The following is a 26,976-nucleotide window of genomic DNA, read 5'->3' as shown; positions in this document are numbered from 1 at the left end:
CATCCTTTTCCTGGGAAACTCATGAATATCCCACCCCTTATTTAGCATATAATAAATAAATAGCCATAAAAATGGGCAACCTGCAGCCCTCCAGACTGGTCTGCCCATGGAGTAGCCACTCTTTATTCCTTTACTTTCTTAATAAACTTGCTTTCACTTTACTCTATGGATTTGCCCCGAATTCTTTCTTGCCCAAGATCCAAAACCCTCTCTCAGGGTCTGGATCAGGACCTGTTTCTGGTAACAAAACCACCTGGGAGTGTCGGCAAGACCCACCCTGTCCCCCCTCGCCCCAGGTGACCTGACCTGCCAGGTGGTCCCTCCAAACCGCTCTGCCCACAGGATTGGGACGCCCCTCTCTGGACCCTCAGCCTGATGCTGACTGCCCACCATGTGGGCAGACCTGGGGGCTGGCTGCTCCTGGGGACCTCCTTCATAGCTTCTCAACCGGCACTCGCTCCTGCTGCCTCACCCCACCCCAGCCCCACAAACTCCTCTCCATCCCCTACCCCGACCAACTTAGCCCCCACCTAACCCTCCAGCCTGGGGCTCGTGAGCCCTCCCGCAGCCCCAACCCCAGGTTGAGAAGCCTCTTCCAATCCCACTCCCCGGACCCTGACGCTCGCATGGCTGCCCCTTGCCCCACCAGCTGTCCCCATTCCACTCCTAACCCCCAAGTAACCCCCCAACTCCCACCCCCCTCCACACTCCCTTAACCTCCCCTAAAAGTCCCACCCCAGGACAACAAGACTTCTCCCTTCGCTGGGCTGTGAACCACATCCTCCCCACCGCCCACTAAGCTCCCCGCTGCGCCGTCCCCTGGCCGGTCCTGAGCCTCACACCCCCTGCCGCCTTCCATCCCCAAGTCACCCCCAACCTCTCCTAAGAGGCGCCGCCCCATCCCGGCCGACGCTCTCTCCCTTGCCCAGCACTCCCCTTCCCCGGCTCCCACCGCCCCACCGCCCCACCGCTGACGCCACAAAGCCCCTCGGCCGCCCGACCCCACACCCCCACGCCCCGGGCCGGGCCGCGGGCCCCTGGGCTTCGTAGGGGCAGACCCAGCCTTTCCCCGCAGCGAGCGCTCGGCCGGGTGCGTTAGGCGCTGTGCAAGGCCCCCCCGCGGTGAGTACCCGCCCCCCCCCGCCTAGGCCACCCTCCTGTGGCGCCTGGGCCACGACCTAAGCCTAACCCGGTCCTCCTCGCCCTCCAACGCCAAGGTCTTCCCGCCTCAGCCGGCCGCCGCGTCCCTGCAGGGGCTAGCGCGCTTGGACAAGGTAACTCCACCGGGACCCTAGCGGACCAGAGCGGGAAGGACGGCCATCCCAGCAGCCAGAGCCAGAGCCCCACGCCGGCTGACGCTGCCCCTGCCCGGCTTCGGTCCGGGTGGACTGGGTGCCTCAGTTAGGGCTCTTGGGGGAAAGGAGGAGGCTGGCGCCGGGTGGTTGGCGTGCAGAAAGCTCCGAGAAAATGTAAGTGGGACACAGCCGGGGAAGTCTGAGACCCCTAGACACCTTCGCTTTAGGGGATGGCAGAACGGAAGGGGAGACTCGTGTTTGCAGTGTAGACGCGATTTTCAATTCCCTTTGCCACTGGGTTCCCATAGCAACCCCGTGGCGTAGGCGGAAGGCTGTGACTCTCCACTGCCCGGGGTCGCGAGTGTTCAAATTGCAGGGGGCGTCCGTGTGCACGCTCGTGTCTGTGCGTGTGTACGCGCACGTACCTGTGTGTACATGCATGCATGTGTACAGATATGTGCATCTGTGCCTGTGTGTGCTGTTTGTGGATGCGTGTTTCTGTGGATGCACGTTTCTGTATGTTTGTACGTATTTGTGTGGTGTGTATGCGTGGGTGTGCGTGTGTACACATGCACATTTGTATACATGCGTGGGTATGTGTATGGGTGTGTGTTCGTCTGTGCGTGTATGCACGTGTTTGTGCGTGTGGGCACGTGTATGCACACGCATGGTTTTTCTGAACCTCACCTCACTAAAAGGAAGAGAGCTTTTTTCCTCTGATAGCCCATCCCTTTTCCTTTGGTGAAGGGGTTTTGTTAAAGAAAAAATTATTCTGACACTTTAAAGGCTCTTTAGTCAGGTTACTTGCAAGGGGAGTGTTGGCTAGCAAAGACCATTGGGGATGTATGTGGGAATGGGAATGGGGATCTGGGGGTGGTTAGTGGTTGGAAAGTGATTAAGGGAAGGCTCCAAGGGTAGGGACTTCTCCCTAAGCTGACCTAGCAGGCTGCTCCAGAAAGGCAGGTTGAAGGCCTAGAGGAGGAACTGATCAGATGTGGAGCTAGGGGTAGCCAGCAGCAGGCAGAAGTGGTCCAGGCCCAGTGGAGAGGAGAGGCAGAGGGGCCTGGCAAGCATTGGTCAGGGAGGGTCTGTGTAGTTTCTGGGGAGGCATCTGTGTCTGTTATTGACAAGGCTAAAAATGATGACTCTGGACCGCAGTCCTAGCCCTCCTCTGTAAAGGGAGGCTGTACAGGAAGGTTGCACACTGCCAGCGCCCAGAGCATCGGCCCGCTTACTCCCACCTCTCCACAGTCCCTCAACTTGGGAAACTGCCTCATGTCTCCCAGGAGCCATGGAGGCTGTGGAACTTGCCAGAAAGCTGCAGGAGGAAGCTACGTGCTCCATCTGTCTGGACTACTTCACAGACCCTGTGATGACTGCCTGTGGCCACAACTTCTGCCGCGCGTGCATCCAGCTGAGCTGGGAGAAGGTGCGGGGCAAGAAGGGGAGGCGGAAGCAAAAGGGCTCCTTCCCCTGCCCCGAGTGCAGAGCGATGTCCCTGCAGAGGAACCTGCTGCCCAACCGGCTGCTGACCAAGGTGGCCGAGATGGCGCGGCAGCATCCTGGCCTGCAGAAGCAAGACGTGTGCCAGGAGCACCAGGAGCCCCTCAAGCTTTTCTGCCAGGAGGACCAGAGCCCCATCTGTGTGGTGTGCAGGGAGTCCCGGGAGCACCGACTGCACAGGGTGCTGCCCGCCGAGGAGGCGGTGCAGGGGTACAAGGTGGGCCACATCGGGGCCCAGGTCAAGGGGAGGAGGCATCCAGGGGGAGGTGACCCAGATCATGGGGGAGGGAGAAGGTGTCCAGGGACAAAGTGGCCCAAGTCAGGGGCTGGGGAGGTGGCGTCCAGGGAACAAGGTGGCCTGGGGCTGGGGAGGAGTGTCCGTGGAGACAATGTGGGCCTACACTGTATGATGCAGGCATTGCAAAATCTTAACCTCTCCTCTCTTATAGTATTTTGGGTGGCTCTGAGAACCAAACTGATTTGAGACAGATGAGCAGAAGCAAAACACTGAATTTCATTCCCTATAAGCTTTCCATGACCCGGGAGTCCCTCCTGAGGAGCCGGAGGCCCATGGAAGCATGTTAGAGCCAAACACATACCTGAGGAGGATGAGGGTTAGCTTAGCAGGGTCCCTTTTGCACAGATTTCTCTGGTTTCAGCTTTCCTGCCCTTGGTAAGAACATGGCTTTCCTCCTGGCCTAGGGCAGGCCTATCCGGCATGGTAGCCTGTGCCTTCTGCTCTTAGGAAGGCCGAGGATCACAGCAATTCTTACACCTGCCCTTTTTAAAGTGCTTTTAGCTCAAAATAATCCAAGGTGGCACATTTTGGGTGATGTATTTTGATCCCCTGCCCCTTCTGAGGAGGGTCTCTGGGGTGGGTGCAGTTTCAGCAAGCACAACTGTACTCTAGGCAGGAGGTGGGCAGATCACTGATCCCAAATCCTGCGGTTTGTGTCCCACAGTTGAAGCTGGAGGAAGACACGGAGTACCTTCGGGAGCAGATCACCAGGACAGGGAATCTGCAGGCCAAGGAGGAACAGAGCTTAGCCGAGTGGCAGGTGGGTGCCTGGGGCTATCCAGTCCCTTTCCTGCTGCTGCTCCATCTTCCTGCGTTTACATGTCTGTGTCTGCCTGTGGGGATATGCTGCCTCAGCGGCAGGAAAAGAAAAAAGCTGCCTCCACCCTTCTAGGTTCTATGGCTGGCCTCAGAATGAAAATGACTTAAGACAGATGAACAGCAGAGAAAAAGATAAAAAGGCAATTTTAAATTACAGATGCACACATAGGGTGGAGAGAAGGGACCTCAAAAATCAGACTTAAAGAGGCAGCCAGAGGGTTGGGGCTCAGTACCACAAAGGAGGCAGCCAGAGGGTGGGGGCTCAGTACCACAAAGTAGGCAGCCAGAGGGTGGGGGCTCAGTACCACAAAGGAGGCAGCCAGAGGGTAGGGGCATAGGTCGGCACCACAAAGGAACAGGGCTTGGGGCCTCTGGGCTGGGGAGGCAGATAATGTTGGTTAAGTATTTAAGCAAGTGTCTCAGGTGAAGAGTTGTTTTTGGAAATCTCTTCCTGATGTAGATGCCTTGACCACTGGAAATTTCCTTCATGAAAGGGCACTTTTTTATTTTTATTTTTTTGAGATGGAGTTTCACTCTTGTTGCCCAGGCTAGAGTGCAATGGTGTGGTGTTGGCTCACTGCAACCTCTGCCTCCCAGGTCCAAGCAGTTCTCCTGCCTCAGCCTCCCAAGCAGCTGGGACTACAGGTGCCTGCCACCATGCCCGACTAACTTTCGTATTTTTAGTAGAGACGGGGTTTCACCATGTTGGTCAGGCTGGTCTCAAACTCCTGACCTCAGATGATCTGACCGCCTCGGCCTCCCAAAGTGCTGGGATTACAGGCATGAGCCATCGCGCCAGGCCAGGCACTTTATTTTTTTAGGCAGCTAATGGGGGAGGCAAACAGGTTTTCCTGCTTCTGCAGGTTCTCAATGGCCTTTAGTTCACCCTAATCCTAATGCCTGTCAAAACACAAAATCAAAACAGATTTAGAGATGTGGAGCGCAGTGATGCGATCATTGCTCACTGCAGCCTCAAACTCCTGCACTCAAGTGATCCTCCTGCTTCAACTTCCTGAGTAGCTGGGACTACAGGCACTTGCCACCAAGATCGGCCTTTTTTTTTTTTTTTTTTTTTTTTTTTTTTTTTGTAGCGACATGGTCTTGCTATTGCCCAGGCTGGCCTTGAACTCCTGAGCTCAAACTATCTTCCCGCCTCAGTCTCCCAAAGCACTGGGATTATAGGTGTGAGCCACTGCATCCAGTTAAGAGGAAAGATTTATTTGTAAGGCCACCAAGTGGGGAGGGAGAACAGCTCTTAAATTTGCCTCCCGAGTGATACAGCTTAGGAGTCTTTATGAGCTAGGGAGGCAGAGTGGTCCAGCAGGCCCATTCTGTGCAGGTGTCTCTGGGGTGCATGGCATTTCACAGGACAACAGGTACCAGAAATGGCAGCCTTAGCATGATCTGAGGTTGGAAGTTTTGGCCCTCTGACATCAAAAGGCCACCTCGGGCACTGGGACAGGTCCACTTGAAGGGCAGATGGTCTCAACCAGTTTCAGCTGGACAGGAGCTGCCCCACGTTCCTGAAGCAACCAGTCCCATGGGTGACCTATGAATATTATCTATAAAGCAGCCAGTGAAGGTTGGTCAGCATTCAGAGGCACGGCCTTCAGCTTCATGGAAATAGGAAAAATAAAGTAACAAAAAGCAATCAGGGCAGGCTGACCTGATCAATGAACCCCTTGGTTTCATTAGCACCAGTGACTCCATTCTGGTTGGGTCTGGTCTTCTGAGACCTAGCACAGGAGCCTAGTTCAAAATAGTGGCCCCTGAGGGTCACTTGAGCCCAGGAGTCCGAGACAGCAGTGAACCACGATCATGCCACTGAACCCCAGCCTGGGCAACATAGCAAGACCCTGTCTCTAAAAAAAAAATTAAAAATTAGCTTGGCATGGTGGTAGTGACACATGTCTGTAGTCCCACTTACTTGGAAGGCTGAGGTGGGAGGGTCACTTGAGGCCAGGAGGTCAAAGTTGCAGTGAGTTGTGGTTGTGCCACTGCACTCCAGCCTGGGCAACAGAGCAAGACCCTGTCCCTACACAAAATTTAAAAACTAGCTGGATGTGGTGGTGCATGCCTGTGGTCCCAGTTACTCAGATAACTTGAGCCCAGGAGGTCGAGGTTGCAGTAAGTGCCACCGTACTCCAGCCTGGGCAACTGAGCGAGACCCTGTCTCAAACAAAACAAAAAACAATGGCCACCCATAAATTTTGTTTAACATGCCCAAGAGGCTTATTTGGGGGTGAACATTCTGAACCTCCTCAGAGCAAGGGTGCATGGGTGTTTGGATGTGTGGAAGTTGCAGTTTGGGGCTCAGAGGGTTACACTCAGTGTATCACAGGATAGCAGGGGTGGCAGCCTCTGTCACAGTTCCTGATCCCCAACCAAAGCTCAGGTTGCTGGTGATCTGTGGGTCACCAGCCCTGGGGAGAGGTGCCAGCATCCCTGGAGCCAAGCCACCTGCTGGCGACATGCCGGGCTTCTCCACCCTGCAGGGCAAGGTGAAGGAGCGGAGAGAACGTATTGTGCTGGAGTTTGAGAAGATGAACCTCTACCTGGTAGAAGAAGAGCAGAGGCTCCTCCGGGCTCTGGAGAGGGAAGAGGAGGAGACTGCCAGCAGACTCCGGGAGAGCGTGGCCTGCCTGGACCGGCAGGGTCACTCCCTGGAGCTGCTGCTGCTGCAGCTGGAGGAGCGGAGTACACATGGGCCCCTCCAGATGCTGCAGGTGAGCTGGTGGGCTTGGCAGGCAGGGGGGAATGTGAGCTCTGGCAGGCATGGGCAGCGGGGGCTGAGCTTGGGGAAGAGGCAGCCAATAGGAAAGGGCTGTTAGCTCCCCAGTCTCCTAGTCCTGGAGGCTGGGTGGCTGAGGCCAAGGTGTGGGCAGGCCTGGTTCCTCCTGAGCCTCTCTCCTGGACCTGAAGATGCTGTCTCCTCCTCATGTCCTCAGAGCATCATCTCTCTATGCATGGCTGTGTCCTAATCATCTCCTTCTATAAAGACACCAGTCAGACTGGATTAGGGCCCACCCCAGTGACTTCAACTCCCTCCTTAAAGATGCTGTCTCCAAACACAGTCACATTCTGAGGTCCTGAGAGTTCAGGCTTCAACCTGTGAATTTGTGGGGACACAAGTCAGCCCCTTACAGGTTCCAACCTGAGACAGTGTCCCCATTTCCTTCCAAGTCCAGAGAAGTGGCTTGGGACACCTAGCAGCCAGGTGCGGCTTTGGGACAGCGACTCCATGTCTCAGTGTGGGGGAGGCACACCGTCCCAGGAGTGAGTTGTGTGGCAATGGCAGTGGGGAGGTGAAGCAGCCAGCCTGCCTGCCGGGACCAGCCTGTGTGCCATGGCCCTGGAGAGGGGGCTTGATTACGGCTGACGAGACGCCATCTCTACAAAAACTTAAAAATATTAGCAGGGCATGGTGACATGTGCCTGTGGTCCCAGGACTCAGGAGGCTGAGGCAGGAAGATTGCTCGAGCCCGTGAGTTCAAGGCTGCAGTGAGCTATTGCACCACTGCACTCCAGCCTGGGTGATGGTGAGATCACATCTAGGAAAAAAAAAAGAAAGGAAAAGGGAAAACAAAGCGGCCTGTTCACAACTGACTACATTGGTTTGCTGACCAACTGAGGGGAAAAGCCCCTGCAGCTGGTAGAAGAGTGCTCCTATGAACAGAGGGCCAAGCGCATCACCTGCATGAGAGTCCCTGCCAAGAGTTAGGGTCACACTCTGGAAACTAGAAATATGGCCTTTGGAAAACAAGTCCCTTATAGCTTCCAGGCCAGAGAAGTGAACAGTGATCTCTTTAGGGAACTCAATCCCTAAAGAGGCTACAGAAAATCCCCAGGTGGCTCAGTCTGTTACCCGCCCCCCTCCCTCCCCAAACCGCACCCAATTGTACCCTGACCCCATTCCTGCTGGGTGGGCCACAACCACCTGAAATGGGAGAGGAGGGTCAGTGTCGAGTGGCCACTTGCCCAGAAGGGCTCCCTCCGCCTCTTCTGAGTTGCAGGACCTCAGGTGTGTGGCTGACAGGGTAGCTCAGCTTAGGTGAGGCACTGGGGGCTTTGGTAGTAGTGGGAACTAGGGCAGTGGGGAAGGCTCAGGAATTCCATGAAGCTCAGTTGTGGGAAGGGAATGCCCAGGGGACAGGACGGGTCTTGCCCTAAGACACGGACAAGAAGGGAGCAGGGACATTGAGGTGAGCCAGGAGCTTGGCTCACTCCCTGCCCTCTGTCCCCGTCTTTTGCAGGACATGAAGGAACCCCTGAGCAGGTATGTGGTCCCCTCAGTCGGGGGCGGGGGCAGTGGCAGCGGTGGGCCAGAGGGGACAATAAGATTGTGGGACCAGGGGAGTCAATAAGACTGTGCCCACTGGAGGAAGAACAACGTGAGTGTGCAGTGCCCAGAGGTTGCCCCTCCAACCAGACCCAGGACTGTGTGCAGGGTTCCTGGACAGATTGAAGTGCTAAGAGGCTTTCTAGGTAAGTGGGTACCCAGGGCCGGGACCTCTGACCCAGGATCTCTTGGCGATGCCCCACTGCACCCCCCAGCCTTGGAAGCCATCAGTGGGGGGGGTCTGCAAGTGCACTGCCTGATGACGGTGACTGGCTATTCACTGTGCCTTTGTAGGGTGGCATTACCGGTGGTTCTAATTCATGGGCTGAAGCTTGTTGAGTTCCCAGTGGTCCTTCCGCCCAGCCCCCTGTACCTTATTGCCACCAATACCCACACACAGTTGGGGTGTGGAAGCATCAAGTAACCCCAGATTCACAGCAAGGGAGGCCTCTGAGTTAGGGGACCATTTGGCCACATCCACCACTAGGGCCCGGGCGCTCCCACCGTTGACCCTGAATGCCCCACACCTTTCCCCATCTCTCCGCTGCCACGCCCATCTACAGAGGATGTGGTGCCTGATGCCACCTCCGCATACCCCTACCTTCTCCTGTACGAGAGCCGCCAGAGGCGCTACCTCGGCTCTTCGCTGGAGGGCAGCAGGTTCTGCAGCAAGGACCGATTCATGGCTTACCCCTGTGCTGTGGGCCAGACAACCTTCTTCTCTGGGAGGCACTACTGGGAGGTGGGCATGAACATCACCGGGGACGCGCTGTGGGCCCTGGGTGTGTGCAGAGACAACGTGAGCAGGAAAGACAGGGTCCCCAAGTGCCCCGAAAACGGCTTCTGGGTGGTACAGCTGTCCAAGGGAACCAAGTACTTATCCGCCTTGTCTGCCCCAATCCCGGTTATGCTGATGGAGCCTCCCAGCCATGTGGGCGTCTTCCTGGACTTCGAGGCCGGGGAGGTGTCATTCTACAGCGTGAGCGATGGATCCCACCTGCACACCTACTCCCAGGCCACCTTCCCGGGCCCCCTGCAGCCTTTCTTCTGCCTAGGGGCTCCGAAGTCTGGTCAGATGGTAATCTCCACAGTGACCATGTGGGTGAAGGGATAGAGATGAAGGCCGGGAAACTCGGGCATTGCCCCTGGCTCTGCAGAAGGTGTGCGCCTTCTGCTTACTGCAGGCCACCTGCCAGGGTTCTCTGGCATCAGGCTGGCAGCCATTAGACATGCAGGGGGGTTTCTCAAAGTCTAAATATAATTGCGATTAAAACTGTCAAACATTAAGAGGGTATATATTGACAGATGCTTCCTAGAGGAAACTTTTGAAAGCCCCTGCATTCTGAGTGGACCATTTCTAAATCCATATCTATACACCAGGAACAGCATGGTCATGTTTTCTTTAGCCATGCCCCCACCCCCACTTTGGAATGGCACAAATCTGTGGCTCCCAGCCGCCCCCAGGGGTTTAGGTTACTCTGTCAAAGAAGCAGAAACATCCTATGGCGGGGAGGAGCGGGGTTGGTTAGGTTGCTCTGTCAGGGATGGTCCCAGGTTGCCCATGGAAATGTCCTATGCATCCTATTGGGTCCTACGAAGGGGGAAAATGGGAAAGGCTGAACCCCTAAAAAGCCTCAGAGCTGCCCACCGCCATCCCTTTCGACCCCCGAAGCTGCACGAGCAGGGGCAAAATCCCAAAGAGGTTAGGATTTATGTAGGGGCCTCCTTTCCACAACGCCCTTCCCTTTTCCAAGGAACCCCCCACCCACCCCTGCAGGGTCAAGCACTAGCGCGGCAGAATTCCGGAGTCAGCGTACTCCTACCTCGACAAAGCCGGAGTGTCTGCGCGAGGGGCTGCCTGGAACAGCGTGTCCCTTCGGAGTGGTTCCCGCAGAGAGAATGTGGGCCTCCTGGAGGTCCTGGAGGGATGCCCCCGTCGCATCCCCCAACTCCAGTCATTCTGACCTTGGCCTGCCAAGGCTGTGAGGGCCGGGCCTTCCGAGGATACCCGCCCTGGGAAGCACGGGCTGAGGGTTGAGGACGCACTAGGGGTATGGCGAGGGGTTCCAATGCCCCAGGCTGCGGGCTCCCTTAGTCCTTGCAGTTGCTTCCGTGTGCCCCGCCCTGAGCCCCCATCCTTCCTAGCTCCGCCCCCTGTCCCATCTCTCCCCGGTAGCCCATTCTGTGTGCCCTATCCCTCCTCCTTGCCCCGCCCCTGCTCATCCCTCCCCTGCGCCCCGCCCCCTGCCCCTTTCCGCCCTGTATCCCCATCTCTCCCCTGCGCCTCATTCCTCCCCAGGGCAGGGGTAAAGACCTTGCCACAGGAACCGGAGCGGTGGGGACGCCAGGTCAGCAAGTGAACGCTCTCCAATTCCGTCCCGCCTGCGGGCCGCGTGACGGGCAGCGGCCAATCGGAGGCAAAAGCGGGTTGTTCCAAAAAAAAAAAAACAAACAAAAAACCCACCCAGTCGCTTCCTGCTTCCGCCTCGGCTCCTCTTCCTGCCGGCGTCCGGGATCCCTACGTCCCGCGTCCCCCGAGCACCCGGAGCTTACGCGCCCAGCGCTACTTAAATCCAGAGTCCTGCGCCCTGGAGTCCCCGTGCCCCGGAGCCGGAGCACCCGGGAGTCCCAAGCCTCGCGTCCCGGAGTGCCCGCGCCTGCGCCACCGCACCCGGATACCCCGCGTCTCCGCGAGCTCCCGAGTCTCCCCGCCGCCGCCCCGCGGACAGTACCGCCTTCCTCCCTTCGGTCCGCACCATGGCCGCCCCCGACCTGTCCACCAACCTCCAGGAGGAGGCCACCTGCGCCATTTGCCTCGACTACTTCACAGATCCGGTGATGACCGACTGCGGCCACAACTTCTGCCGCGAGTGCATCCGGCGCTGCTGGGGCCAGCCCGAGGGCCCGTACGCGTGTCCCGAGTGCCGCGAGCTGTCCCCGCAGAGGAACCTGCGGCCCAACCGCCCGCTTGCCAAGATGGCCGAGATGGCGCGGCGCCTGCACCCGCCGTCGCCGGTTCCGCAGGGCGTGTGTCCCGCGCACCGCGAGCCACTGGCCGCCTTCTGTGGGGACGAGCTGCGCCTCCTGTGCGCGGCCTGCGAGCGGTCAGGGGAGCACTGGGCGCACCGCGTGCGGCCGCTGCAGGACGCGGCCGAAGACCTCAAGGTGCGCCTGGGCGGGGGTGTCGCGCAGGGGCATTGGGGAGCCGGGGACTGGGGAGGCCTGGGCGGGTGGGAGGTTTGGGGACTGCTCCGGGCGTAATCTGTCTCTGTCTAGGGCGGGGAGCTCAGGATGCAGCCTGCCCTGGGCCGGTGAGGGGGGTATCGTGCAAGGCAGCTGTGGGGTATCGCGCAAGGCAGCTGTGGGGGCTCATGACAGCCTGTCTCAAGCAGACCCCTTGAGGCTGGAGCCATGGCCGCCAATGAGACCCTGCTCTCGGGGGTGAGGGGCGTACCTCCCATAGATAGAGGCTAAGAGAGGAAGGTGGAAGATGGTGGAGTAGGGGCAAGGAAAATGTGGCCATACACTGGCCAGAAAGGAGCCGGGATCAGAGGAAAGTGGGAAAACCTTAGAGGTGGCCGATCCTAGATGGACTCCTTGCAGGGACTGTGTTATCAGGTCAGTACTTAAGTCCTGGGAAAGCCCCAGACTGAGCAGGATGAGGGGGACACAGTCGTTTCCTCTCTAACCTCCCCTCCAGGGCTGCCCTGCATTTCGGGGTGGGGTACTGGGAGCCATCTCTGCCATCTGAGATGCCAGCGCTCAGCCCGCCTCTTCTTCCCTTATCTTGCTGCTTAAAACCCAAACAAACCCCAAGCTGAAGGGCCTGAGGCACACTTTCTCCTGGCCTGCGCTCCCTCCCGCGGTCGTCTTTCCTGGCTGACCTGCTGCAGGTGTGCTCCTGGGAGCCCACGTGTGGGGTAGATGGCAGCATCTTTGGAGCTTTCTTGATTGCACTTTGTGTGTTGCATCATGGTCACTTGTGTGTGCCAGATTAGCAGTTAAGCCAGTGTTAGAATCAGTACTGAGCTTGGTCTATCCCTATCACAGAGAAAACTTCTGGGATACTAGAATAAATCTGAATCTGTCCCCTTCTGCTTTGGATTTTAGTAGAAAGGTGGTTTAAAGCCATATCTGTGGGCTTGTCCAAACACAGATTCTTGTGGGTTTTCTTTTCGTTCTTTGCCCATGCAGGAATGTCTACACCTCAAACATGTTAGCCCAGCAGAATTACCCTTCTGATACCAATTATCCCAATGGGTGCAGAGAGTGCCCAGTAGCTCCGTAGAGCTGATCCGATATAGTCTCATGGGATAGCACTTAACCGTTTCTTTTGCAGGTGAAGAAAAACATTTCCCTCTACCCTGTTAGGTTCAGTGGCTGGGGGCTGCAAATTAAACTGGCACAAGACAAAGTAACAGGAAAAAAAATCATACAGTTTGATTAATATTTTAAGTTTTACATGCACAAGAACTTCATAGAAAAGTGTATTTCAGCAAAGGTTTGTAAATTGTGGAGAAGTGACTGGACACAGAGACGGGATTCGGCGTCTAGGACTGATAAATTGTGGGAAAGTGACTAGGAAATAGATGGGAAGAACTAACACAAGATAATGGTCATTGTAGTAAGGTCTGTTTAGGCAGAATATCTCCCGGGATTAGAGTGCTCTCCTCTTCCTGGTGGAGGGAGGGTGCCTTTCTCATGGGGAATGAGTACCCTACTTTTAGGCAGATAGGAGTACAGAGAGCTCTTCCTGCATCTGCTTTTACTCAGAATAATACTTATACCACAGCGGTATATTTGGGGATGACATATCCTGTTCCTCTTCACTGCCTTAGGGCCTATGCTGTGTTAACCACAGGAAACTGGTTTTACCTGCCCCCATAGGCCTAGAAAGCTCAGTCCCACCTATGGGGCTGTGTGTCCACTTGCCAGAGTTGGGGCCCATTAGCTCCATGATAAGTTCACTCCTTGCCTGGCCCTGACCTGGGGTCATGACAGATGAACAAGCCCCAGTCCGGGTTGCCCCGAGGTGGTAAACAGGAAAGTCCCAGTAAGATCCAGTTCCAGGAAGCAGCATCATAGGAAAGAGAAGACGGCCCCCAGATCCCTCTGGGTTGTATATCAGATGGCACTTGGGTGGGGAGGGGCTTTGCCACAGGAAGGAGAAGGCCAGGGAAGATCCCAGGCCTGCACCAAGCCCCAGCGTCCCAGTTCTGACTACATACAGGGTAAGAGGTTTCTGTTCTAATCTGGCCAGAGACGCAAAGATGCAAGTACCTGAAATGCAAGATCTTTGCCATGCGAGTACCTTGTGCTCCTTTACAGCCCATTCCATCTGATCAAATGCTGTTTGTAACTTTAGTGTTGAAAACTGAAAATGTTGGCTAGGTGTGGTGGCTCATGCCTGTAATCCTCCCAGCAATTTGGGAGGCCGAGGTGGGCGGATCACCTGAGGTCAGGAGTTTGAGACCATGCTGGCCAACATGGCAAAATCCCGTCTCTAAAAAAAATAAAAAAATTAACTGGGTGTGGTGGTGGGCACCTGTAATCCCAGCTACTCAGGAGGCTGAGGCAGAAGAATCACTTGAACGCAGGAGGCAGAGGTTGCAGTGAGCAGAGCAAGACTGCATCTCAGAAACAAAAACAAAAACCGAAAATGTCATGTAGGGACTGAGGCATTGAGGGAGAAGTTGAGAGGCGCTGGGCCAAGTGTTTGAGGTAGGGTTGGGGGTCACAGGGGCCAGGTGTGAGTTTTCTGGAACAGGCCGGTAGCAGTGAAGAGAGAGGCGGGGGGACAGGGACCCCCATTTGGGGTTCTTGTAGCTCACATGAAAGCTAGGCCTAGGCAGAGACAATAAAGCAGTTGGACATGTCCTTGGTGCTCCGGAGGTGCCAGTCATCCCGAATCGCAGGGCCAGGTGGTGAACCAAAGTGAGCACCTGGAGCCAGGCAGCTGGGCCCATGTCCTGGCTCTGCTACCTGGGCAGACTTGTGGATCCTCCCAGCACCTCCATCCTTCCAGAGCATGGATAGAGAGAGATGAGAGCCAAGACTTGGGGTGGCTGAGAAGCAAAGAGGTGTGACCAGCACAGGGCCTGTTGCTGATAAGGGTGTCAGATGGGGTGGAAGTGAGCAGACCCTTCATGAAGTGGGTTCAGGGCATCCCGAGCACACACAGTAAAGCGAGCTTGTGTATAGGATTCTCACTGCTTCCTGGTATGCACCGCATGAGGAACCATGCGAATGAGAATTAAGGACCAAGAAAGCAGAATGCAAGTGTACCCGTCCTGGGGCTTATTACAGTGACAGCTGATGAAGCTGAAAATGCACAAAATCCCAGGTAGCTTGGAGAAAAGATGGGGTGGGCAGCCAGGCATCTCTGTCCGTGCTGACTGTCCTACCAAAACACCATGGCTTACACATGGCAGATGTATACTACTCATAGCTCTGGAGGCTAGAAGCCTAAGATCAAGCCCTGGCAGGTTTGGTGTCTGGTGAGGGTGCTTCCTGGTTCACAAACAATGCCCTCTCACTGTGTCTTCACATGGTCAAAGGGGCGAGGGTTCCTTTATAACACTAATCCCATCGTGGTGGCACTGCCCTCCTGACCTAGTCACCTCCCAAAACCCCTGTCTCCTAATGTCATCACCCTGGGAGTTGGGATTTCAGCCTATGAAATTATGGGGACATGGGGCAGAATTTTTGGACCCCAGCATAGGCTTAGCCCAAGGCCCTTATGTGAGCTGGCAGGTGAGAAGGAAGAGGAGGAGGAGACACTGGCTTGGGAACAGGAGAGCTCGACACCTTCAGAGCCAACTTGGGGACAGATGGGGTGGGCAGCCAGAACCCTTGAGGTAGCTTTGCAAAGGGGGGTGAGGCCTGGGGTAGGGTAGCAAGGTCAAGGTCTAGAAACACATCTCATATGAGAGAAAGGAAAGAATGTGGCTGGGGCTGTCAGCCTCTGGCAAGAGGCTGCCCACCTACCATGAGGGCTCACGCTCATTGGAGGGCATTGAGTTCCCTCATTCACCAGGCAGATTTCAGTTTGTCCCCATTGTCTCTGAGGAGGAACTCAGGACAGTGTGTCAGGTGCAAAAGGGCAAGCTTCTGTGACAGGACTGATGTCTCATGGCCCTGCCTGGCCTCTCCCACAGGCGAAGCTGGAGAAGTCACTGGAGCATCTCCGGAAGCAGATGCAGGATGCATTGTTCTTCCAAGCCCAGGCGGATGAGACCTGCGTCTTGTGGCAGGCAGGTGCTGGGGCTCCCAGGGTTCTGGGTGGCAGGGCAGGGAGTGAAGGTCCTGTATAAGAGACCCCAGGGGGCAATGCTGGCCAGGCACACTTGTGCTTGGTGTCCCAGGACCAGTCACTGCTTCAGCCTGGCCCCAGTGAGCCCACTGAAGGGCTGGTCCTTCCCCATGTGCACTTGTCCTGCCAGGTCGCAGGCGTGGGCTCCCATACCGCAAGGGCCCCATCCTAGGGTCCCAGCATGCTTGGGTGGCAATTCTCAGGTGGATTTAGGGTCTGGGCCCTGGAAGTGAATTTGCAGGTTTTGAGGGACTAGGTCATAGTTGTGGGATTCAGCCATCCCGAGGAGTAGATTCAGCATCTGTCCAGTTCTGGGGTAGATTTGGGGTCTACCCAAATCACCTAGGAGGCCCTAGGTGGTGGATTTGGGATCTGGGCAGCCCCAGGGGAGAATTTGGAGGTCAGGAGGGACCTGGGTGGTAGATTTGGGGTCCAGCTGGCCCCGGCTGGTAGATGCGGGGTTCTACCAAGCCAATGGGTGGATTTGGAAGTTGGGGAGGGACTAGGTAGCGGATTTAGGATCTAGCCGGCCCTGGGGTTTAGATTTGGGGTCTAGCCAATACTGCGTGGTAGAATGGGATTTGGCTATCCCTGAGTGGTAGATTTGGGGTTTAGGAGGTGCCACAGGTGGGTTTGGGGTCTGGCCAGCACCAGGTGGTAGGTTTGGGATCCTGCCACACCTGGGACTGTGCTTGGGGTTTAGCAGGCCCCGGAGGGGAGGTTGGGTGTGGCCCGGCCTCGGGGTGGGCTTGGGGTCTGACCGGACTTGGGGTCCAGCTGGGCCTGGGGTCTGGCCTCAGCTATCCTTCTCCCTGGGACCCACAGAAGATGGTGGAGAGCCAGCGGCAGAACGTGCTGGGTGAGTTCGAACGTCTTCGCCGTTTGCTGGCAGAGGAGGAGCAGCAGCTGCTACAGAGGCTGGAGGAGGAGGAGCTGGAGGTGCTGCCCCGGCTGCGGGAGGGTGCAGCCCGCCTAGGCCAGCAGAGCGCCCACCTAGCTGAGCTCATCGCCGAGCTCGAGGGCCGCTGCCAGCTGCCTGCGCTGGGGCTGCTTCAGGTGAGCTGGGCGGGGAGCAGCCTGTGCTGGGGCTGCTGCAGGTGAGCTGGGCGGGGAGCAGCCTGTGCTGGGGCTGCTGCAGGTGAGCTGGGTGGGGAGCAGCCATGGTGGCCACACGGGCATGGCCTGACCACACTGGGGGAGGGAGAACCAGAAAGTGCAAGAAGAAGGGGCAGAGGTTGTCTGGGCTAAGAGGTTAATGGCATGGCTGGATGTGCCTGGCTCTTGCCTGTAAAACGCTGAGTCAGCAGCAGGACAGATGTCCCACCCGTCCTACCCCCAAAATCCATGTGCTGAAAAAGGGAAGATCGATTGTCCTCTGTAGATGTAAACAGGTGGTGTTTCTTAAGTGCTTATGTAAGGTTACTCCATCTCAGCCTGACTGATGCTGCTGCTCCCTGTGGGCACAGCAGAGTGGGCGGCGTGTGATTGCCGGGACCACCTTGGGTCTCCCATAGAACTCCCGCCATGGTGTCCCCAGCAGGAAGTCCACTCCCTTCACTCTGTCTTCGCCCCGCCAGCACACCCCATGCATCTCCGTTATCAGGGGTGGTGTCTCCTGCTCTTCTGCTTCTGGGAGATCTCTCCCCATGTTTGTGCTCTACTACCTGAGCCGGCCCCTTGGGCCTGGGCTTTCCTTGGTGTGCCCCCAAATCAGAACCAGTGGATGCCCTGGCCTCTGGCCTGGCGGCAGGTCAGGCAGCCTGGAGTTAGCTCTCCCCCTTCGGCAAGCGTGCACTGATAAGGACTGACGGCACTCCCATGCTGAGAGGCCCCATGTGGGCTGGGAGTGTCTGCTATCATCTTCCTGTGGGGTTCAGCTGGACGTTTGTCCCACAAAATAGAAAACGTGTTCCATGCCCAGCGTGGTGTAGACCCAAGGGACCCCAAGATTCACAGGGAAACAGGCCCCTAGGCAGTTCTGGCTCCCACAGAGGAGAGAAGTCTTGTGTGAGTGAATTCGGCCACTGGTGGGGCAGGGCTGCCAGACTCAGGTGGAGCCCACAATGCTGCTGATGTGGCTGGGCAGCTTTGCACAGGGGATGACCTGCTGCCGGCCTCTGGAGCCCAGCAGAACATCAGTCCAGGCACCAACTCCTGGTTTCATTTGTCATTTCTATCGTAAGCTTTTTATATATATATATTTTCTATATATATATATTTTAAAATTATTTTGTATTTTGTATTTTGTATTTTGTAGATTGAAGGGGTACAAGTGCACTCAGAGTGTAGCCATCCCCATATGGTGCACATTGTACCCAGTAGGTAGTTTCCCCCACCTCCCACCTCCTACCTCTGAGTCTGAGTCTACCTCCACCCCTCCACTCCGTGTGCTGCGTGCACCAGCTTGTACATCAACTGACTTTGAGCCTGGGAAGCGGGAAGGACAGTTGGCTAGTGTCTGTAGGAAGACTGAAGAATAAGGAGAGGGTCCTGTGGTCAGAAAATTGTGGGGTGGGGAGGTACCCAGGAGACTGAGGAGGAGCCCTCAGGGAGAGCAGAGAGGACAGGTGTTGGAGAAGCCAGGAAGGGTTTAGAAGGAAGGTGAGTTGACCTGGAAGTGGGGACCCATAGGGTTTGTGTGAAGATGCGATTTGGGCTTTCGGCTGAGACGTTGTGGCATGTGGGTGGGTGGGTGTTGGGTCTCGTATGCCCACCTGCATTCACCCTGCTGAGTGGCCCACCTGTCCATGCCTTGACCAAGCTCCCTGCTGAGGTTTGGCCTGGCTGCAAGGCTTCAGGGAGGTCCCTCCTGCCCCCTGAACCTGCCAGCACAGAGCTGCCCTGGTCTGCATGCTGTGGGGGTCTGCCCACATGGGAGTTGCAGGAGAGCAGCCCCAGCAGCTGTGTGTTGGTGTGAGCTGTGTGCTGATTTGAGAGGGAGAGGTGGGAGTGGCTTTGCACCCTTGGCCCCCGGTTGGGTTGGGGGACCCAACCCGCGTTCCCAGTACCCAGGCCCAGTGGACAGGGGTTGCAAAGTGGAGGTAAGGGCTTGAGTGACTCCCAGGAATCTACCCACTGGGGGCCTGACTGCTGTGGACTCTGGGGCCCTGGCTGCTGTGGACTCTGGGGCTCTGGCTGCTGTGGACTCTGGGGTCCTAGCTGCACCCTTCAGCAGGCCCTGCTTGTAGCCGCAGAGTGATTTTGTTCAAGTCAGTGCTGCGCCTGGAGGGCCCATGTTCCGTGCAGAGACCAAACTCCCTCGTCGAGGCCAAGGTTCTCCTCCACCCCCAAGCCCTTCTCCTGCTGCCCCTGCACCTGGCCTTGTGACAGCCACTGCCTGTCTCCAAATGACACCAGGGGTGGGCCACCCACCCCAGGTAGAATAACCAAGGTGGAGCTGCTCCTAGCTCACACCGGCACCATCTGCCCTTGCCCTGTGCACACCCCTCCCTCATCCTGCACACTTCCCTTCTGTCTACCAACAAATTCCTCTTGGGCTCCAGAACCCTACCAAGAGTCTCCTCTTTATTTATTTATGAATTATTTATTGAGACAGGGTCTCACTCTGTCACCTAGGCTGGAGTACAGTGATGTGATTATGACTTACTGCAGTCTCGACGTCCTGGGCTCAAGCAATCCTCCCACCTCAGCCTCCTGAGTAGATGGGAAGGTAGACACATACCACCAAGCCCAGCTAATTTTTAAAATTTTTTTTAGAGATGGGATTTTGCTATCTTGCTATGGCTGGTCTTAAACTTCTGGACTCAAGTGATCCACCTGCCTTGGCCTCCCAAAGTGCTGGCCTTTTTAAAAATTTTTTGGGGCCTAGAGTGTGTTGTTGTCCCCCTACACAGAATTAACTACCTGTATATGTGGAAATCTTCCTTTGCCATTTCTCCTACATACAGGGAAACCCTTGTCTGGGATTATGTCTTACTGACTTCTGCATCCTGGCCTGGTAGCTGGTACCACATGTGTTAGAATGAACATGGTGTGGGTCATCTATTTGACAGTGTGGGTTAAATCCCTGCAGTGAACTGAAGGCTGCTCTAAGAGATACAAGACCATGCCTCCTAGGAGCTGATGTTCCAATACTTGGGTGTAGTGGGCTGCCACATTGAGTACCACCTGCCAGGAGGCTTCTCCCGCAGAGACTGATTGTCTCCTAGTCCTGCACACTGAAGGACTGAGGTCAAAGCTTGTTCCCCCTGAGGCCTCTCTCTTGGGCCTATAGATGCCTTTTCTTCCCTGTATCCTCACAGGGTCTCCCCTCTGTGGGTGTCTATGCCCTAGTCACCCCTTCTTATGAGATACAAGTTATGTTGGATTAAAGCCCACCCTCATGGCCTTATTTTACTATGATTTCCTCTTTAAAAGTCCTTTTTTCTAATAGTCAAGTTCTGAGGTCCTGAAGTTTCTGGCTTCAACGTACGGGTTTGGTGGGATAGACACAGTTCGGGCCCTAACACGGAGTGAGATGCTGTCATGTATCAGGCAGTGACACAGGAAGGAGGCACGCCCAGTTGTAGGGCTCAGCAGGGAGCCCGCAGGGCAGGCGGAGCTGGGAGAGGGAGCAATGGGACTGCAGTGTTGGGCTCCGGCTGGGGTGAAGGCGCCCCTACACTGAAGGCTGGGATCTTGCCTGTCCTGTCCTTGGCACCCAGGGGCGTCCACTTGGGGCTCTGGGGGAGTGAGCTGACAGCCAGATGCCCTACATCCAAGTGTTAGGCAGAAGTGGGTCTCGGTCCGCAGGACTGGACTGCACCCCATTGGTAATGCCTCCTGGCACATATGCTGGAGCCTCTGTCCAGCATTCCTGTCTGTGGGCCTTGCTGCGGGTGGTTTATGGCCCCCTTGTGTGTTTTGCTGCCTGAGGCTCAAATGTAGGAGAGGGGGATGGGGTGAGGCTCCAGGGGCTGGGAGGGGACTCTGGGAGCAGGCGATGATCACTGACATGGAGTGTGCTGTTTCTCCTCCCCACATAGGACATCAAGGATGCCCTGCGCAGGTACGAGCCCAGCCTTTCCTGGAGGGGGTGGGAGTGGGGTGGGACCCAACTCTTGGCCATGGCGATGATATCTGGGTTGTCCCCTCTAGGGTCCAGGATGTGAAGCTGCAGCCCCCAGAAGTTGTGCCCATGGAGCTGAGGACCGTGTGCAGGGTCCCGGGACTGGTGGAGACACTGCGGAGGTTTCGAGGTGGGTGTGGAGGCCCCAGGTGGGGAGATGACTCCAGGAGGGTACCCCGCCAAGGACCTGGGCAGTTAGCCACGTGTTCTGTGTCCCTCCACTGCAAGCTCCAAACTCACAGTGTCATGGTGGTGGGTTGTTGGGAAAACGTCCTCTGCTCATACTTCTGACATCACTTGTGTGGGTATTTTCACACCAAACAATTCTTCAACTTTTGGAAATGAATTGGGTATCAAAGGATTCCATTCAGCATTGAATGGAACTCACTTCAGATGCCAGTCACAACTTTCAGGGGCTGCCCATACTTCTGTTCCCTCAGCCCCTCTGCAGATGTGAGCATTTGCTAGCACAGCCCATGGAACTCAGGAGAGCATTTCACTTACTGTCATTGGTTTGTTGTGAAGGATACCACTCAGGAAGAGCCAAATGGAAGAGACACATGGACAAAGCCTGGGAAAGAGCACAGAGCTTCCCCACCCTCCCTGTGTGTTCCCAGCACCCCAGTGTGTTCACCAACCTGGAAACTCCCCGAGTCCCAAGAACTGTTTAGGTGTCTTTGTGGAGGTTCCAGTTATCATTGATTAAATCATTGGTCACTGGTGATGGGGCTCAACCTCAGACCCCTTTCCCCTTCCTGAGGTCAGGGGCTGGGGCTGAGCATTCCCACCCTCTACTGACAGGATTGGTCTTTCTGGTGGCTGACCCTATGCTGGGCTCTCTCAGGTCCCTACCTCAGCCACTGCAGTGGCATTCAACTAAGGTGTGATGGAAAGGGGTGTCTTATGATAACACTAGATGCTCCTATCACTCAGGATATTCCCAGGGTTCTATGAGCTCTGCCAGGAACTGGGGACAAAACCCAAATCTGATTCTTGCATCACAGTCACCCAAAGGAAGTACTGTCCTCAGTCCTTGCTAGCAGGTCAGGAGCCTTTTGCGTAGGAACTGTGTGCAGGCCTCCAGAGGCGGATAGATCTGAACTCTGGGAGTGGTCAGGGTTGGGACAGCTGCACTTATTCACATCCTTCATCTGGGGATTGAAAGAAAAAAACGGGCTGGATGCATTGGCTTACCTCTGTAATCCCAGCGATTTGAGAGGCTCAGGCGGGAGGATTGCTTGAGGCCAGCAGTTCAACACCAGCCCGGGAAACATAGCAAGAGTCCCATCTCTACAAATAAAAAACAAAAACATTAGCCAGCCATGGTGGCACATGCCTGTAATCCCAGCAGCTTGGGAGGCTGAGGCAGGAGGATCATTTGAGCCCAGGAGATCAAGGCTGCAGTGAGCCATGATCACACCACTGCACTGCAGCCTGGAGACCCTGCCTCTTTAGAAAACAAACAAAAAAGAAAGCAACCAAGATTCCCTCTTGATTTCTGAAGGCAAAACATGGACCGATTTCTAGGATATTGGACGTGGCTAGGTGGGGAGGGGATGTCCACTTGGAGACAGTTACTCCAGGAGGTTGTGAGGCTGCAGGACCCTGGGGCAGACAGCCAGGCCATCCAACTGGGAGGATCATCATACCCACATGCCCAGGACACAGGCAGGTGGCCCCAGCTTGTCTGTGGCTGTGCCTGGGTGACCTTGGGCCTCTCTCTCCAGGGGATGTGACCTTGGACCCGGATACTGCCAACCCTGAGCTGATCCTGTCTGAAGACAGGCGGAGCGTACAGCGGGGGGACCTGCGGCAGGCCCTGCCGGACAGCCCAGAGCGCTTCGACCCCGGCCCCTGCGTGCTAGGCCAGGAGCGTTTCACCTCAGGCCGCCACTACTGGGAGGTGGAGGTTGGGGACCGCACCAGCTGGGCCCTGGGGGTATGCAGGGAGAATGTGAACAGGAAGGAGAAGGGCGAACTGTCCGCGGGCAATGGCTTCTGGATCCTGGTCTTCCTGGGGAGCTATTACAATTCCTCTGAACGGGCCTTGGCTCCACTCCGGGACCCACCCAGGCGTGTGGGGATCTTTCTGGACTACGAGGCCAGACATCTCTCGTTCTACAGCGCCACCGATGGGTCGCTGCTATTCGTCTTCCCTGAGATCCCCTTCTCCGGGACGCTGCGGCCCCTCTTCTCGCCCCTGTCCAGCAGCCCAACCCCGATGACTATCTGCCGGCCGAAAGGTGGGTCCGGGGACACCCTGGCTCCCCAGTGACTCGGGCCTTCCTGGAGTAGTCCTGTTGCCTCTCCTGCCCCTCTAGGCCACTGAGTGTTTTGGGCACTTGGAGGACCTGGGAGGAGGGAGTGTGTCCTTTGAGCAAGAGGAGAAACTCCTAGTGCCTTTCTGAGCCTGTGTGGGAGAACCCCAATTCTAGCACTCCAGGAAACTGCGGGAGGGTATGGGGCAGGCTCTGTCCTCTTTGGGAGACCCCTCCAGCCACCGGGTGCTGCTTAATGCCAACAGCCCTTACCAAAGCTGGGAGCCCCATCACCCCGGCAGCTCTGAACTGTGGTTCCAGAAGCCAAGAAAGCTCCACTGGGGCTTGCAGAATCCACAGTCCGCCTAAGCTGCACAGTTCCTGCAGCTTTGCCAGCCCCCCAAAACTACGGTGCACCCCACCTCTGAAGATGCTGGGGGAGGCAGCCAGGATGGGAGCCAGCCCCATGCCTATCTGTGACCCCATAGTGGGTGAGAGCACGTCACAGTCCAGGGTGTGGCCGCTCTGGAAGAATTAGGAGGCAGCCGTCATAAGTCTTCAGATGATGGGAGGGGCCAGTGAGGACGGGAACCAAGAGTAGATGTCTCAGAATAAAGGGGCTTCTGGGAGGTGCCCGGGCACAGATGTCTGTTCAGCAGGTTTGTGGGCCTAGAGGAGACAGCACAGCCCAGAAATGTCTTCTGCAGGCCCACGTTGTGACTTGAAGCTTTCATGGGCATGTCGCCATTGGGTTTTGCCCTTGCAAAGACTTCCTAGGTCTCCAATGGCCCCTCTGGACCCAGGGTCCCAGCTGCTGCTTGGGGATGTGCACTGCTGGCCACCAGCCTTGCAGTCTCCCTACCCTGGGGAGGAGCAGTGGGTGCCCAGAGCCCAGGGCATATAGCAGAAGACAGGAGTTGATTTTTCTGTTGGGTTTGGGGTTTCTTTGTCCTCAAGGTACTGTTCTGCTTCTCTTTACCCCCTGCTTTATTTATTGTAAGCGTTCCCACGTTAAATAAACTTTGGCTATTGTCTGCAAGTCATCCTGCTTGTGCCTGCTTAGTCCAGGGACAATAGCGGGTGCCCCACTGTGCCCAGCAGAGGGCAGAGCCCCAGGGAGTCTGTTGATGGGGCAGGCGGGAAGCTCAGGCAGAGTAGGGGCTGGGACAGGCAGCCGCTTCCCACACTCAGGCACAGATGGGTGCTCCGCTTTCTTTGCTCAGTATATATGTTCCTTATGTGGAGCTATTGCAGGAATGTTTTTTTGAGCTATCCTGGTAAATGTTAACTGTGTTCCATTGTGCTTAATGAGTACAGTCTCCTGAATATCATTTATTCAGTCATTCTCCCATTCTTGTATTTTTTTTGGCAGGGGCCTGGGGAGGCATTATGTAATACCATGTTGAACAAGATCAGCAGTTTCATCGGCTGCAACAAAGAGAAGTCTGAGTGGAACCCAGGAGTCTGGGCATTTCTCTGTTTTGGGGTGGGGTTTTGTTTGTTTGTTGTTTTTTGAGACAGGGTCACACAGGCTGGAGTGCAGTGGTGCAACCACGGCTCACTCACTGCAGCCTCGACCTCCCAGGCTCAGGTGGTCCTCACACCTCAGCCTTTCGGGTAGCTGGAACTACAGGTGCACACTACAGATGGGGCCATGCCCAGCTAATTTTTGTAAACATGGGGTTTTGCCATGTTACGCAAACTGGTATTGAACTCCTGGGCTCAAAAGATCCTCCTGTCTCAACCTGCCAAGTAGCTGGCACCAGAGGCGTACACCATCACACCCAGCTATTTTTTTTTTTTTTTTTTTTGGGAGAGGTGGGAATCTCACTATTGCCCAGGCTAGTCTCAAACTCCTGGGCTCAAGTGATCTACCCGCCTTGGCCTCCAAAGTGGTGGGATTTCAGGCTGAGCCACCAGGCCTGGTGGGGTGAGTATTGCCATAGCCTGTTTCCAGGTGGCTGTATCCAGGGCTTCCCTCCAATTGAAGACTCCAGCTGCTGCGTTTGTGCCTCCTGGAGTGAGGCAGCCACCTCAAAATTGCTGATCTTGTTCAGTGTGGTATTGTATAATGCCACCCATCCCCCTACCAAAAAAAGGACAAGAGTGGGAGAGTGACTAAATAAATGATCTTCAGGAGACTGTAATGAAGCACAGTGGAACACAGGAAACATTTACCAGGTTATCTCAAAAAAAAAAAAAAAAAAAAACAATTCCTTCAGCAGCTCCACATAAGGACCACACACCTGAGCAAAGAAAGCGAAGAGCCCATCTGGTTGGTGGTAACAGCCGGGGACAGCCTTGTGGGTGAGACCACAGGGTGCACCCAGGATAGTTCTGGCCATAGCTTTGAAATAAAGCTGCACACTCCATAAGAGAAGGGCAGACTTCATGACTCATCTTTCCAGATGTCCCCCAGCTGACTGCTGGGGCCCTGTGGGTGTCACCCATGCTTCCAGGCAGTGGAGAGATGACAGAACATGGAGGACCCTGAGCAGGGAGCTGGTCTCTCAGAAGGGGTGACAGTGAATGGCCTGAACAACTGTGTCCTGCACTATCAGGGAGCCCCACTCTGTGCAGCTTGCAGTTGACCAAATATTTAGGTTCCCCCAAATTCATACGTTGAAATCCTCACTGCAAGTTCATGTTATGAGGAGATGGGGCTTTGGGGATGTAATTAGTTCATGAAGGTGATGCCCTCATGAATGAGATTAGGCCCTCTGCAATGGGACCAGCTCTGGGGGTCTGTACAGTACATCGCCAATGCACCATCAAGCATGGTCCAAAGACAGGGTCGTTGTGCAGGCCACCCGTTGCATATTATCCACACCTGCCGTGCCCACCTAACAGTAAGTGGCCACCCTCGGAGTGCCCACAATGTCCCGAGAGCTGCGGGACATTGTCATGCTGCAGGCTGCGTGCAGGGTGCCGAGCACCACCTGTGCAGCACCCAACCATCCCAGTGCTCCCTGCGCCCTCGAGCCCCCTGCACCCCAGTGCCCATCTTGCATGCTGCACCCTCCCCATCTCACCCTTGCCCACCACATGCTCCCCCTGTGCGCCCAGTGTACCCCCCGCCCCGCACCTGTAGCCTCCCAGTGAGCTCAGACCCTCCAGGGCTCACGGGTCACCCGTGCACCCTAGATCCCCTTATGCCCTGGGTGGCCACGAAGCCCAGTGCCTCCCATGTTAGCAGTGCCCGCAGCCTCTGGTCACCCCACACCCAGCCCCATGCACTCCAGGCACCCAGAGAAGCCCCGCACGCCCAGTTTGCTTCCACGCCCCCCATGTCCTGTCCCTTCCCAGGTGCCCTGTGTTCGCTGGAGCAACCCTGCCATCTGGAGGAAGCAGTGCACAGCCACTCGTGAGCCTGAGGCAGCCTTCCTGGTGCTGGTGTGGAGCTCTGTCCCCACCATACCCTGGACCCCTGTGCTCTCCCTGCCCTACCCTGCCCTCTCCAGCCCAGAGTCACCTCTTCCAACCACTCTGACTTTTTGTAACAACTTAATTGTGGTATAGTTTTCACACAGTAATATTCAGCTATTTCAAGTGTACCATTAAAATGATTTTTACTAAATCCACTGTCATCATGATTCAATTTTAGAACATTTTCGTTACCTCAGAAAGATGTCTCTGGCCTATTTCTAGTCTCCTAATATAGCATATTTCATTACCTGCTTTCCCGCCACTGAACCAGTCTTAGGTTCCTGGGGTAAATCCCACTTGGTCCTTTTACTGTCTTGCTCTATGCAGTTCGCTAATACTTCAAGATTTTTACACCTATACTCGTGAGGGATATTGCTCTGCAGTTTTCTAAAAGGACAGACTCTCACTATGTTGCCCAGTTGTCTTGAACCCCCAGCCTCAAGCGATCCTCCCACCCGCCTCCCTGGTTGCTGGGAGTACAGGCCTGAGCCACCCACTGGGCTGTGGTCCACAGTGTTTTCGTTACTGCCTTTGTGTGGCTTTGGTACCAGGGTGATGATAGACTCCTGAGTTAGGAAGCACCCTCCCCCACTGTCCTGAAAGAGTTTGGAGGGAGATTAATGCTCTGTAATCTCCAGTGAAGCCATCTGATCCCAGC

At 55.9% G+C, this 26,976-nt stretch overlaps 2 protein-coding genes across 12 annotated transcripts; both read left to right on the top strand.

Annotated features, from left to right (window-relative positions):
* The first annotated feature begins 773 nt into the window (after positions 1 to 773).
* On the top strand, positions 774 to 10,702 carry TRIM17 (tripartite motif containing 17). Of its 9 annotated transcripts, none has more exons than XM_017883843.1 (10): positions 909 to 1,122; positions 1,218 to 1,469; positions 2,582 to 3,015; positions 3,761 to 3,856; positions 6,411 to 6,641; positions 8,169 to 8,191; positions 8,297 to 8,400; positions 8,818 to 9,332; positions 10,032 to 10,305; positions 10,554 to 10,702. In XM_017883843.1, the coding sequence occupies exons 3-9, from the start codon at positions 2,587 to 2,589 to the stop codon at positions 10,290 to 10,292; spliced, it is 1,659 nt and encodes a 552-aa protein (XP_017739332.1). In that variant the 5' UTR covers positions 909 to 1,122; positions 1,218 to 1,469; positions 2,582 to 2,586; the 3' UTR covers positions 10,293 to 10,305; positions 10,554 to 10,702. The 9 variants fall into 9 exon arrangements, with proteins under 9 accessions (XP_017739339.1, XP_017739336.1, XP_017739335.1 ...); XM_017883848.1 differs by lacking the exon at positions 10,554 to 10,702 and having other exon boundaries at positions 2,582 to 2,724; positions 2,800 to 3,015; positions 10,032 to 10,442; XM_017883851.1 differs by lacking the exon at positions 10,554 to 10,702 and having other exon boundaries at positions 8,818 to 8,996; positions 10,032 to 10,445.
* TRIM11 (tripartite motif containing 11) lies at positions 10,695 to 26,418 on the top strand. 3 transcript variants are annotated; one of them, XM_017883853.1, is made up of 7 exons: positions 10,695 to 11,419; positions 15,412 to 15,507; positions 16,392 to 16,622; positions 20,552 to 20,574; positions 20,664 to 20,764; positions 22,362 to 22,877; positions 26,199 to 26,418. In XM_017883853.1, the coding sequence occupies exons 1-7, from the start codon at positions 11,012 to 11,014 to the stop codon at positions 26,258 to 26,260; spliced, it is 1,437 nt and encodes a 478-aa protein (XP_017739342.1). In that variant the 5' UTR covers positions 10,695 to 11,011; the 3' UTR covers positions 26,261 to 26,418. The 3 variants fall into 3 exon arrangements, with proteins under 3 accessions (XP_017739342.1, XP_017739344.1, XP_017739343.1); XM_017883855.1 differs by lacking the exon at positions 26,199 to 26,418 and having other exon boundaries at positions 16,395 to 16,622; positions 22,362 to 23,935; XM_017883854.1 differs by lacking the exon at positions 26,199 to 26,418 and having other exon boundaries at positions 22,362 to 23,931.
* Positions 26,419 to 26,976: the final 558 nt, after the last annotated feature.

Source organism: Rhinopithecus bieti, unplaced genomic scaffold, assembly GCF_001698545.2.
Source record: "Rhinopithecus bieti isolate Rb0 unplaced genomic scaffold, ASM169854v2 scaffold_14404, whole genome shotgun sequence".
NCBI classification, from domain to species: domain Eukaryota; kingdom Metazoa; phylum Chordata; class Mammalia; order Primates; family Cercopithecidae; genus Rhinopithecus; species Rhinopithecus bieti.
Note: the sequence above shows the minus strand (reverse complement) of the source record. Positions and strands in the feature narration are given on the sequence as shown.